Source organism: Ilyonectria robusta, assembly GCF_021365365.1.
Source record: "Ilyonectria robusta strain PMI_751 chromosome Unknown BGZ61scaffold_43, whole genome shotgun sequence".
NCBI lineage: Eukaryota > Fungi > Ascomycota > Sordariomycetes > Hypocreales > Nectriaceae > Ilyonectria > Ilyonectria robusta.
In genome coordinates this window covers 110565-123962 of record NW_025764477.1, presented here as the reverse complement: position 1 = coordinate 123962, position 13398 = coordinate 110565, and the positions used below count along the sequence as shown (strand labels likewise).

The following is a 13398-nucleotide window of genomic DNA, read 5'->3' as shown; positions in this document are numbered from 1 at the left end:
ACGTGCCCATCCCCAATCGCACGCGTTTATGAATAATCTGGTCGCCTCGCCAATCGATCGTCTCCTCGCCCGGGGTCGTAAATTGGATCTTCAACCCGTACGAACGTGTATCGATGATCCAATTCATCGGCGTCGGCTCTGCTTCCTTGTCATCGGATATCCGCGTCATGAACCGCTGCATCTTGCCTCGGATAATGCGGAACAACCCGTCGGCCTTCTTCTTTGCCCTCCGTTTACCTACAACCTGCTGCAACTGGGCGATCTGATCCTGCCGCTCCAATGTGGACTGGTATAACACTAAATACCGGGCTACCTTGATGACGGCTGAATATACTTGGGTGTAATTCACAACCGGTATCCATCCGCCGTCCGGGTTCAACCCCCATGACGGCTAACGCACTAATGACGATACTCTCGTAATGCTGCCCGCTCTTTAATGGATGGTTGAATAATTGGATGACGGCGTCTAAACAACTCCGTTCCAACCGACACTCTGTATATCGGCCAATGGTGTCGGTCCCGGCCACAACCTGCTCAACTCCTTGGCAAAACTGGGCCCACGACCTGTCTTGTTGTATTGTCGTGCGGTGCGGCGGCCGTTTCCTCCCGCGCCGGCTTCCGGGCTTGCGGCTCTCTTCGCTTGTGCTGCTACGGGCATCTTCGTCGTCACTTTCGTCCGTACTGTACTCTGTGCTGTTGTCGCTGTCGCTGTCCCCATGCGTTCCATCTAATATCTGTAATCGCTCCCAAATATACATCATTGTACGTCAATGCCCCTTGTACCGGATCTATGCGTCTGGCTCTATAATCCCTTCAAACGGCTTGTTGGGCGTGATGTGAATCTCTTTCCGCTCCATCTCGAACAACTCGGCTGTGCCGGGACTGCAACGCCTGGTGATTACATATATATTGTCCAATATGCAGTTGAAAATCTCCCACATCGTCTGCAATACCGGCTCGTTCTCGCCAATCGGCTGCAATACTTCCTTCCGCAACCACATCTTGTCGATATTGGCCAAATGCCGAGGCCATCTGCATCGTTTCAACCATCGCTGCGCCCCCCACTTGTCGCTGATATCTTGGACCCGGGCATTGGCCTCGCTTTCGAACGCTTCTTTATCTTCTTGCTGAATACGCTTAATAAACTCGGCTTTGCGGTTGACGTTGTTCTGGCTGTCCCCTCTGCTGCTTGATGGGATGCTCCGACCGACCTCGAACCAACTGCTGGCGACCCGATTCCGGAAAAACCGCTGATACTGCACTCCTGTTCTCTATGGCACCGCCGGGTCGGCTGCTGCGGACTCCTTGGTGCGCCGACTGCGTGTCCGATGGTTTATCCATCTATGATGAACCCGATAATGCTGTTTGATGCGTTGCAACTGACGGGCCATATACGGACACTTATTACATCCTAATCCGTCTAGCTTAGGTGGCAGCAACTATAATATCGGGGCTGTAATTGGGGGCGGTACTGACTATTGCTTTAACTCTTCTTGGTTACTGATGATCCCGGGGATGGCCTTAATGATGTTATAGATATATTTGGTCTTGTTATCTGCTATATGCTGTGCTTTTATATGACGGACTACCTTATTGGATATAACGGCTATTTGGTATGGTTTATATATAATAAATGGGTACTCGGGTGTAAGGAGGTCAACGAAGAGGTACGAAGTAGCCAGGCGAGAGTAAGGTAGTAGTCAATTAAGACAGAGACTAAAGCTTGCCTTGCTTCAGTCTCTAGTCGGCAGGTCGAGATTATATAGATACTACAGCGAAACCCTGAGGGCTGGCCCCGGGCTCGTTGAGGTAGGCCGCGCGGTTGGGTTTTGCAGAGGGCCGCGTGTCTAGGTTAGCATTCTAGTGTACCAAGGCAAGGCAGGGCTAACCCCTCCTTGTACCGGATATGGGTATGTGACAGGATGTCGGCCGTGAGGCTCGGTATCCTTGTTACATCGGGTATATAAATAAATAGCTTTATATTGCTAGGGCTGTAGTAATAATAATTATAATAAATACTGGGCTGTAATTATATTATTATTCTATTTTACTATTTAATATATTACTTTTACTGAGTTGCTAGGTTACTATTTTTAACTGTAGATTATAGGCGGAATATATATATCCTCTTTAAAGAGTTTATTTATAATTTTCTAATAGTTTATTTATGATTTTCTAATAGATACTATATTCTATTTGTATATAATCTCTTCTGTATGTTGTTAATTGTGAAATTGGCTTTATAGGAATTTTCATAGTGAAAATATCTACAAGTTTATCCCTTTAGGTCTTCTATAAGTTCACCTCTTTAGGTTTTCTATAAGTTTACCCTCTAGTTATTAATAGCACGGTTTGAATTTATATAGAGTTTTCAATAAGGTCTACTATCTTCTTATCTATTATTCAACTCTTTCTAAATAGCAATTTAACTTCCTCAAGATAGAGTTATAAGACTTCTTCTATTATAGATATCTTCATTTAAATTCTTTAATAAGCTTATAGACTCGAGTTTCCATATTACACACTACTTATACTTGCTTTTTCCACATAACAACAAGGCCCTCCTCATCTAAAGTAGCCTTAGCTTCATCACTTCCTGAAATTAAACTCAAGTTGCTATCTAGTTAGATTGTAGTGCGGTTCTGATGCCTTTTGTATTAGTTTTGCTAATAATATTAGAGATGTTTATATAACTCTAATCTCTTTTTTAAAAACCAGATACAGTTATTAACCTTATCGCATTTCTTAAATGTTTTAGCAACTTTCATTTATCTTATCTAGCACCATTTCTTTGGAAAAAAAGAACTCTCGGAAGAGGTATCTAATTCCAGTATAGGTATAATAGAAGGGCTTTGAGGCAGCCCAGCTGATACTTGCTCCCGAAGAGCAACCAACTGGGCATAGAGCTCATTTTCAGGCATTCGAATCAATTCCTGTTCGGGTTGTATAACATAGAGCATATAGCTCCTGGAAAACTGAGAACCTACTAATTGCCAGCCGTTAATAGGATGATTTTCAATATTAGATGCTGGCAGTGGATGGGCAAGTGTTCCAGTCTGTCGGGACTTGGCGTAGTGTCTGATAAGTCCTTGATGCAAACTAGGCTACTATGTGAACTGTTTTTCCTCCTTCTCCTTATATATGAATCCCCGGCTATATAGATATGGGAGAATCCAATAGCTTCCAAGAAATAACCTTTTTAGCTCCTGTCGCCACCTCCGTGCGCCAGATTTACCTCGTGCGGTCCTGATGGCATGGAAGCTCTGCTGGAATAGCATACAGTATAGCTTCTCATTCCACCCCTGCCGTTTAAAATGGTCATCCTTCGATTTCCAAAGCCAAGTAAATAACATATAAATATCCTTCACTGCCAACCTATTTCCTTGCGCAAGCTGAAGTGGCTGGTAATTTTTGAGTATGGTATTGTTAACACTATTATAGCAGAGGGGAATGTCTCCTGCTAATGCAGCCTCCATACACTCTGGCTTTAGAGCTGACTTAACATGAAAGAAGACATCCTTTTGAAAGGCACACAAGCAGAGCTCTCGAAGGTAATTCTCCAAGAGGTCGAGGCATATAGGTATGGCACTAAACTCGAGCATCCATTGATAAGCCTTATCCACTCGAATAAAGTCAATCCGTACATCTCGTACTTGGTGGTACCGAGCGCGATAAACAGTCTGCATGGATAGGTTATTAAACATCATATAGGCCGTATAGGGTTGCCGGAAAGTAAGCGTATTCCAGTCGATCTTATTAAGAAACCAAGCATAGCCATATACCTCCATTATGCGTTTAAACCCGAGACCTTTATATCGGCGAAGTCCGTTTAGCTGACTTAGGTCGGGTTGCTATTATATATCTTGCCAGTAACCGCCGACTTTCTATATCAATCCACCCGAGTAAGAGAATTGGAGATAGCGAAGAAATATAAGTATGATTCTTGTATGCTCTTAAGTTACAAAATGCGGGTCCTGAAAGCTATATACTATCTCGAACCCGATATAGAACTTGTTGATATTCTACTGTAGCTATTAAACTAGAGTATCGGTTGTGAAACTATAGTATAGAGAACTATTATTAGTAGATACAACAAGGTGTATAATGTGGAGCTCTTGGGAGTGCATTTAGCTATTAATTGCGTAGAATAGCTCCTTGGAAACACAATACTCTTCTCTGATACCAAAGGACTTTTGCATAGATCCCAATAACGCATAGTGGCATTGGAGCTTTATATATAGATATGCCTTAATTAATGCAGCTGGCTGATAGCTAAGACTACCTCTAACAAGTTCCTATGTCTTTCTTAACTTCTTATTGAGGGTAAGCGTCTTAATAGCTGTGTTTGTAAATAGATATATATTCCCTGCTGTAAAAACTTCCTTAATACTAGGATAGAATTAAGAGTAGAGAAGGCCAGTAAGATAGTATGAAGAATACTTTCCAGTCTTAATAGTTAAGCTTCCGGTATCTTAAAGTATACTAAAGGGATAAAAGGCTTATTTCTAGCTTGCTTTATTAGCCGACCTATACTGGGCCTGGAAGGTATATAACTCTAAGCAGCATTACCTATATAGCAGCAATTCGGCTTGTTTGTCTCTTAGATTATTTATAGCCTTAGCTGCCAGTTAGCTCCAAGGTATAACTTATAATACCTATTAAGGGTAAGTTTCTTTTCCGATATTAAGATAGAAGTCTGGCGTAATGTGGCTCTTGTTAATAGCTTTAACTCAATACCCCTTAAAGCGTGATATTATTTTCTCCTAGATAATATCTTTTATAAGGACCTTAAGGTTCTTTACTTAAAGGAGGATAGTTATATCCTGGAACTATTAGAACTCTGGTTCTTAAATAGTAGTGAGGATATTAGCTTAAACTTCAGCTAGTACCTCTAGTAGTAGAAAGTATACTAATTGTTATTTCTATGCTACTAGATATATATACTAAGTAAGTATTTCTACTCTATAAGCAGTAGAGTTATAGTAACTATAATTATAGCTTAATAGATAATACTGGATATAGGCGCTGCTATAGTATTTATATATTGCCGGAAAGAGAATGCCATCTATCTATAGCTAAAAGTCTTTATCTTGAAGCCGGCTATATTTCTGCTCCTCTTAATATAGGTTGGGAAATAGAAAGTATAGAGATATATCCTCCAATCTAATAATATAGCCGAAGGTATAGTAAGGAATCTGGTGGATAGGTTAGTATACTTAATATTGTATTCTAGTTGCATTAAAGTAAGTAACCGGCCTTAAACTGAGGTAAAGATCAGATTAAAAATTAGATATAGTTATCTGGGTAGGAGATTATTAAATGCCCTACTTGGCAACTACAAGGCAACTTGGGAAGGCTATAATACTATCTATATCAAAGGAAACCCTGGTATTATTTATAACTCCATTGTCTTCTCTTAAGTAAAGACGAGGAGGTATCTCATCTCTGGAGCTGATACCACAGAATATCTCTCTTCGAGTTGCAGTATCGAGCTTTCCAGCTAGGTTATCTTTTTAGTGTGCTATAGTTGCAGAGCTAAGGATGTTAGGACCCAGCTTAGGTGTAAATTCCAGATATATTGCGAGATTGATATGTTTATTCGGGTCTTCCGATCGTTCACACTCTGCTTCTTGGTAGCAGTTATTATAGCATCCTCGAAATTTAGTGAGTTGTTCTATTAACTCCTATATAAGGCATCTAACTGGATCTTACTTGTTATTCCGTATCTAGAGCGAGGTTTCCGACGTCTCCTTAAAGGGAATATTCAGATTAAGACTCTTATTATTTGGAATAGATACCGAATCCGCTACGTCTGCAAAATCTATTGCATTTACAGTAATACCAATATCTAATATAGCTTGCTCTTCTATCTCTTCTAGTAGCAGAGGACTAGCTGGGGGAAGGAATTCCGAGATATCCATATAGTCAAGTCCTGGTACGCCAGTGGGATTGCCCAGAGAATGAATATCAGTTAACACATTCGCCCACGCAGCGCCTGCCCCTGACTCTTGGTGATTCCCTCTGCTTAACTGAATAGGAAGTGGAGGCAAGGCAGAGAGAAACGGGTTGAGGAAGCTGGCATATACTGTATCGCGTCGTATAGAGGCCGCCCCCTGCCGCTTCGCTTGTTTCCGCGCTGTATCCGTATTGGTCTTTTCCTCAGGTGTGGGATATATACGAGGTCGGCCACGCTTAGGTTTCGTTGGGCCAGTGCTAGACTGGGGATTGTCCATGATGTGATAAAGATAGTTAGGAAAGATAATTGGATGAGCTGTGGTCGAATACCTCCGATTTCCTTAACTTAAACTTCGGCGAGGTTACCGAAGTTATCGAGGTCCGCCGCCCCTCTTAGATATAAAACCCGGCGCGACCCCTTAATAAAAGTCCTATTATGTAATACGCGTTTGAACAGGGACGTAAAATCTAATTGTATATATATAGAGGCGTCCTATTATAGAGCGATATCTGATAAGCTTTAAAAGTAATATAAATCCTGAAAAAGGTCTAGGGCATTTTGTACTTGTACTATTCCTAAAGTAGCTTAGTCTGTCTGCGAAAATCGAATGCGGTCTGTTTTGTCCGCTAAATTCTGATTGGCTGCAAGACATATAGTCGACGACGAGGTTAACAACTTATAAGATAAATATAGAAGCCACAACAAATAAAAATCTATTAATTTATTGGTAGAATATATTAAAATACTCTATTATATTCTTAGAGTCTATGCTGAGTAATTTTACTCTATATTTAGCTGCTAGTTTAAGTCGGTTAAGGTATAGTAGTGCTATAACATACTTGATAAGCGAGCGCCGCAGACAAGCGAGCGCTGCACTTTTCCATCCTACACCTAACTTTCTACTTTATCAAGCAAATCTTAACAACTTAATATACCTTAGCAAGATAATAAAGCTAAAACCCTTCTTGCCCTTTAAGCTCTTTAAAATAACCCAAAACTAAGTATCCGATATGCTATATCGATATACGAAGTAGATAAGCAAAGGCTGCGTCGCCGATAGAAGGGCATTCAGTATCAACGCAATACCATTCCCAATTCGCGTCGACTAACCGATCTAGAGGAACAGATTATTATTTAATTTATCCTCGACCTGGATTTGCGAGGATTTCCCCTGCGACTGCGTGGTATTGAAGAAATAGCTAATTGACTGCTTGCTGACCGCAATGCATTACCTGTTGGCAAGCGCTGGGCTTCTAACTTTATTAGGCAATAACTAGAGCTTAAGATATATTTTTTTTATAAATATAACTATTAAAGGGCTAAATATAAAGATCTAACTATTATTTATAATTAGTTCTAGCTTATAGAGAATATAATTACAAAATATAGTATTAATCTAGTTGATATCTATAACTTTAATAAGACTGGCTTTATAATAGGTATAATTATAAGCAGAATAGTTATTATAGGCGTAGAAAGGTATAGAAACCCAAAATTAGTATAGCTTAGAAACTGAGAATGAGTTATAATTATCCAGGCGATTAATACGGAAGGCTGGGCAATCTAGCTATTTATCGTGGTTGCGGGCCAATATATCACCTCGCCAGCTGGTACCGGGAAAGCAACCTCCCGGGCAATTGGGCTATTGCAACGACTCAAAATAGCTAGACTGATAATAAGATAGGTTTTGAGTGGCTTAAGTACTTTAACCGGTATATAAAGAATCGATTAATTAGTTGCTATTATCTTTTGATTTTTAATAGGTATAAAGTTACTACTCCATCGACTTTAAGAAATATTATAAAGAGAATGATATTATTACGCTTTATATACCGCCTTATTCATCTTATCTGCTCCAGCTTCTTGATATTGGGTGCTTTGGGCCGCTTAAAATAGCTTATAGTCGAGAAATTAAGCAATTAATTAGATGCTCTATAACTTATATTTTAAAGATCGAGTTCTTTCCAGCCTTTTATACTGCCTATATAGCTGCTATAATAAGAAGTAATATTAAAGGAGGTTTTTAAGAAGCTGGACTTATTCTCTTAAACCCAGAAAATGTTATATTAAAGCTTAATATACAGCTATAAACTCCAATACCAGCTGTAGAGGAGGTTGGCCTCCCCGACTCTTGGGTCTTGAAGATTCTAAAGATAGTACTTAAGGCCAGTTCGCAGTCTGAATACCTTAAAAGACAAGTAAGAAGGTATTAGAGCAGCTCTCCAGTATCTATTCTTAAGGTACTTAAGTTATTTTTTAAGGGAATAAAGGCAATAATATATTAAATAGTATTATTAAAATCTAAGAATTAGATCCTTTGATAAATAAATAAGACTCTTAGCAAGCAGCGTAGAGCAAAAAGAACCCGCCTATAGAATAAAGGGAAGATGACTGTAGAGGAAGGAAGGGAGGCAATTAATCAAATAGATGTCAATATGCAGGTACAGGCTGAATCGTCGAAAAGTGGTGGTTAAGGAAGGTCGGCGCGACTGAAGGAAAGGCGCTGTGGAACTTGTGGAAAGACTGGCCATAATGCAAGGACTTGTCAGACTGTAATTGAGACCTCTGGAGAAGAGTATAGCGATTAGTTTTAATTGATTGAATATGTTGTTGTGGTTTTATTGAAGTTTTAATTTTAAAGGGTTAGGAAAAGTGCGGCGCATACTTGGATGCGGCGCATGCTTATCAAGTACGTTATCTATTATATTGAGCTGACACTCTATCTAGCATACTACTAGAAGTAGTTTAACTGTAAGTAGGTTGACAACCCTAAATGGATTCATCAGGCTAAATAAATCGTTCACAACATATAGCCCTATAAGTATCGTAAGACTAGCTTTCTTCAAATAGCTGTTAATGACAAAAAACCAACTCCCAAACGGCAGAAGACGTACAGCAATCCGTTCTAAGAATAGCTTGAAGAGAACTGCTGCGCAGCACTAGTAACATAAGGTAACAACAGTCTGAAGCTATTTGAAGAAAAGTATCAACACTGGATTTCGAACTATAAGAGTGGTGATGCTTAGGTTTGTGACCCTCTTGCTTATTGGCACGAGAAAAGATTTAAGTATCTACGCCTGTCACGAATAGCCCTTGATTTCCTCACGATCCAACCTATGTCCGCTGAGTGTGAATGTCTTTTTCAGCAGCAGGGGGGATGGTAACACCTCTGCGGAGTCTGCTTGATGCACAGGTTATTGGGACTTGTCAGGTCTTATGTTTATGGCTCAGGGCGGGTATTGTTCGAGACTTAGACCCTTTCTTTATCTCAGTAGCAGAGGGGCAGGACAACCTCAAGATGGCTCACATAACGGACGACGAGCTTCAAGAGTGGGCAACAGCATGGCTTGAGAATGTGGTAGAGCGCCACCAAAAAGAAAGCGGTTGGGAATAGCTATACTATCACGAACGGCGGTACTTAATCAGGCCAGGGCGTTGGGAATAACTTCACTCTTAATAACTGCTCGCTGCTGACCGTTGACGTAGTGGACACATCCACTCATCCACTACGTCAATTCCACTCCACGATAGCTTCAAATGGATCCACTACACTGATAGGCTGCGTGGATTAAGGTCCATCCACTCCACTGCCTCCGCCAGTGGGTTTTGTGGAGTGGATTGCAACCCTGGCGTGGCGTGGAGGCCAGACCGAACTTTTCAGAGCAGACCAGATCTGTGAAGGGCATAGGGGGAGTTGAGTAGTATTTCAGTCTGAAGAGCGTCTTAGCACCAAGCAACATCCCGATCAAGTTCCCTTCATTATTGTGCTATTCTGGTCAATTTGTTTCCAACGACAGCTATGATACACCAGCTTCCCTCGTCAAGTCCAGCTTGTTAAAAAGACTTCTTAAAGAACCATGTCTAACCAGAGTGCCAGTACATATACCTCTAATTAGAAACCAGCTTAAATATAATTCCTTTCTTTAGAACTAACGTGGTCCACAAGCGAGCGGCGCAAACAAGCGAGCAGGGCACTTTCCACCCTCAACACGCTTCTTCAACTTCAACATTAAATCACACTACAACCAAAAATGGAATCCTCTTCAAAAGAATCTCGGCTACTCCTAGCTATTCAAGCTATTGAAAAAACCCCAAAACTTTCCATCCGGAAGGCTGCACATATCTATAACGCGCCTGCAACAACCCTACGCTACCGCATCCACGGCTGACGCGCTCGATGCGATGTTTCACCTAATTCTCGAAAGCTCACACCCCTCGAAGAAGGGGTCCTTCTTGAACCTATTTTCGACCTGGACGATCGAGGGTTTTTGCCCAACTACACTAGTGGAGACGAGAGTCAACAACAAGAACAAGAACAAGAACAACCAAACATATCAAGAATTGATCTACATTTATATGGCTATCCCTAATCTACACTAAAGACACACCGCGTATTCAACACCTTAGTCAGAGGGGGCGTGAGATGACATAAAACCCCTCTCGAGAAAAGAGGGGGCCGGAAGTATTCAAGATCAATACAATCATCAGATTCTGGATCCACACTCTATTGAACATTATCCCTTGGATTGAATGTGCCGTACGCAATCCAACAGATGTTTATCGAAGACTTCTTTGACTTAATTACGTAACATGCATCTACTGGGCAGTATACCCATCGTCAACCACAATATCCGCAACCGTGGTGTATGTACTAGCATCGCTGATGAGATACACATAGGCCCCCTTGAGCTCCTTCGCGTCTCCGTTGCGCCCCATCGGGATCATTCTCCGCCACAACTCTTGTGTCTCGGGATCGATGAAATCAGAGAGTCCAGTGTCGATGTAGCCGGGAGAAATGCTGTTCACCCGGGCAAAGTCTCGCCACTCGTTGGCGAGAGACTTGGCTAGGTGGATGCAGCCAGCCTTGGCGACGTTGCATGAGGTCTACTCTTGGGGGAAGTTTGCAACATGGCTGGACATGGATGCGGTAACGACGAAAGACCCGTGGCCCTGCTTCTTGAAGTGCGCGCCGACTGCTTTGGCGCAGTATACCGTGCCGATAAGGTCGACCTGAATAACATGATCCCAGTCCGCAGCCAAACCGTCGACGACACCCGAGTTGGCGGTGGCACCCACACTGCATCGAGGTTAACCGGGAGCAATTGTTTCGCCTATTTAGCGAGCGATGTGTTCCATCCTATGCTTGACCTACTTGGCAACGAAACCATCAATCTTCCCAAAGTCCCCAATGACGTCATTGACGAAGCGCTCGACGTCGTTGTAATCGGCAATGTTGAGAGGTTAGGCCTTGATCTTGACACCGTAGTCGCGGATCAGCTCCTCGACATTCTTGTCGGCGCCCTCCTTGCGGGATGAGTAGCTGATGGCGATGTCGGCACCCATTTCGGCGCAGCCGCGGGCAGCCTCGATACCCATGCCACGGGGACCTGAGGGGCCGGTGACGACGACGACCTTACCCTTCAGGCTGAAAACGGGAAGACTCCGTAAACGGCATGGACGCGAATCCACTCCACTCCACATTCAGTGGATTATGATCTACCCATTCCACTCGAGCAGCCAGTGGATTGAGTAGAGTGGCTTTCAACCCTGACCAGAACCGCCGAAGAAAGTATTCGGAATTTACCGATTTCTCAAATGCTTTTGAACAGGGATTCCCAAGTGCCGGAGATTTATCACATGCCATGGCAGCTATGCCAATGAAGGTATGAGAGCTTAACCTTACGTGTGGCTCGGCAGGCTGAAAGAAGTCTTGTGAGAGCATTAGACTCTGGGAAGTATTTACATTCAGAACGTCTCCTTTGACCTGATTTTAAAGTCCGGAAAAGTTTATTCGAAAATTCGTCATTGTGGCTTGCAATACGAAATAATGTAACTATTCGTATCCCTGGACTGCTCGGCAAACTCCGTCGACTTATTACTACCTTCTTGAGAGGGGTATGCAGGTGAGACCTGCAGCTGGGATCCGATATGCAGTAGCTTGGAAAAGGTTGAAAGCCATCTAACTGTTAAAAAGCACCTTGATATATACTATTGGCTAACCTTTTGTATTCAGCCTGCATCCTTATACGAGATTTCCGCACTTTGAAGAAGGTGCCCAACGTCCGCAGGGTCAGGTTTGCTCGAGCCGCTCCAAGAGACGTGGATGTGATGTCCTCGAAAGTCTCCAGAAGATGGTGGGGGAGAACTGTGTCAACAAGATCCTCCACCTTGTTCGGAGACACGACAATATGGCCCTTCACATGCTTCCGGTAACTGAGTCCCGACGGGGTTTTCTTGTCAACGGTGAACTTTGTGATGTAGCCGAAGGGGGCCTGTAGAGCAATCAGCCTCTCTTCAACGGGAGAGAGGTCATCAAGCACTTCAGGGTACCGATGCTCACATCCGATGTCCATATTGTTGACGGAGTAGGCTGTGGGCAGTTTTGCAGCCTCCAAGCCGGCGTGGCACTCGCGGCACACGTGAGCCCCAGCATCGTCATCCGGTGGAAGCCATTTCCGGCACTGCTGATTGTAGCTCGTTTGCTTGATTCCGCATCCTATTCCATGTTACGCCGCAATTGGCGTTGATACATGGGGGCGTTTTCAGGTTCGCAGATTGGCTAAGGCTGCAGTTCGCATACGCAGATCTGCGGAGGCGGTGCGCTGCCATTAGCTATGTTGGCTGTGGACGCAAGTCTGGCTGTATAGTAGCTGAATTAGACCTAATTAGACATGCTGTGAGTAATCGAGGCGTATTATACTATGGCGAGTCTGCTAAACAGGGCGGTGAGGCGATGCACTGCAGGTCTGTGGCTCATCCAAGATAGATGGAACACTGTGGGAGGTTCATTCGGATGTGTGTCTGCCACCTCCAGAAGTGGCGTTAGACATTGCACTCCTGCAACCTCACAATTGGCAGCGCCATCCTTGATAAGAGTGACAGAGCTCCACAAGGCCCTCCCTGACCTTTTTCGGGACTGGCCTAGAATTGATCGGTGACAAGGAAATGTATCAGTGCATAAACCTACTTTTGTCACATCAGTAGCTGGTCTAATCCGTACAGTAGCCACTGGTCGACTTCAGTTACTCTTTGGTTCTGGATACCTGCGCCGTGTACGCATCTCCGACTGCCCCATTCAACAGGCGCGTTTCGGTTTTCTAGTTCCAAGCAATATACCATCCGCTAGGACCAAAATCCAGCATACCCGAGCGTGCAGGAGATCGAATCGGATAGTACGGTGTCCTCTTATAGGTAGTCAGTCTCAATGATTCATGATTGCTCCATGCAAGACAACTGGGGCTGTTCGATCCCTTCTCTGAACATCGAACAGCACTGCCCTACTGCAACAGCTTTGAACGACGGGTGAGGATAAGTGCGATCACCCGCCCCCCCCCCCCCCCAAAATGCCTTCCCCAGTCAATTTTATTTTTCGCCGCCAAAGATAACAGTTCCTGATTCAATGATCCATGATCTCTCCACCGTGGCTGTTCAACCTTGCACGA

At 43.3% G+C, this 13398-nt stretch overlaps 5 protein-coding genes across 5 annotated transcripts; all 5 read right to left on the bottom strand.

The window, feature by feature from the left end:
• Positions 1 to 233: 233 nt before the first annotated feature.
• On the bottom strand, positions 234 to 1133 carry BGZ61DRAFT_370973 (uncharacterized protein; the record flags this gene model as incomplete). The annotated part of the gene is made up of 2 exons (XM_046242057.1): positions 234 to 681; positions 820 to 1133. Coding segments are annotated over 2 exons (762 nt in total), but the record flags the coding sequence as incomplete, so codon positions are not given.
• Positions 1134 to 2335: 1202 nt separating this feature from the next.
• Positions 2336 to 4277, bottom strand: BGZ61DRAFT_465671 (uncharacterized protein). Its single transcript, XM_046247607.1, has 6 exons — positions 4092 to 4277; positions 3963 to 4022; positions 3236 to 3851; positions 2785 to 3088; positions 2535 to 2616; positions 2336 to 2459 (listed from the first exon to the last, which is right to left on the bottom strand). Exons 1-6 carry the CDS (start codon positions 4125 to 4127, stop codon positions 2400 to 2402), a joined length of 1158 nt encoding a protein of 385 aa, XP_046095428.1. The 5' UTR covers positions 4128 to 4277; the 3' UTR covers positions 2336 to 2399.
• A 1449-nt stretch (positions 4278 to 5726) lies between these two features.
• Positions 5727 to 6233, bottom strand: BGZ61DRAFT_486083 (uncharacterized protein; the record flags this gene model as incomplete). Its single annotated transcript, XM_046249809.1, has 1 exon — positions 5727 to 6233. One exon carries the CDS (start codon positions 6231 to 6233, stop codon positions 5727 to 5729), a length of 507 nt encoding a protein of 168 aa, XP_046095427.1.
• Positions 6234 to 10552: 4319 nt separating this feature from the next.
• Positions 10553 to 11437, bottom strand: BGZ61DRAFT_499924 (uncharacterized protein; the record flags this gene model as incomplete). Its single annotated transcript, XM_046251470.1, has 4 exons — positions 10553 to 10819; positions 10865 to 11033; positions 11109 to 11164; positions 11216 to 11437. 4 exons carry the CDS (start codon positions 11435 to 11437, stop codon positions 10553 to 10555), a joined length of 714 nt encoding a protein of 237 aa, XP_046095426.1.
• A 321-nt stretch (positions 11438 to 11758) lies between these two features.
• Positions 11759 to 12820, bottom strand: BGZ61DRAFT_486081 (uncharacterized protein; the record flags this gene model as incomplete). The annotated part of the gene is made up of 3 exons (XM_046249808.1): positions 11759 to 11915; positions 11957 to 12417; positions 12806 to 12820. The coding sequence occupies 3 exons, from the start codon at positions 12818 to 12820 to the stop codon at positions 11759 to 11761; spliced, it is 633 nt and encodes a 210-aa protein (XP_046095425.1).
• Between the last annotated feature and the right edge of the window lie 578 nt (positions 12821 to 13398).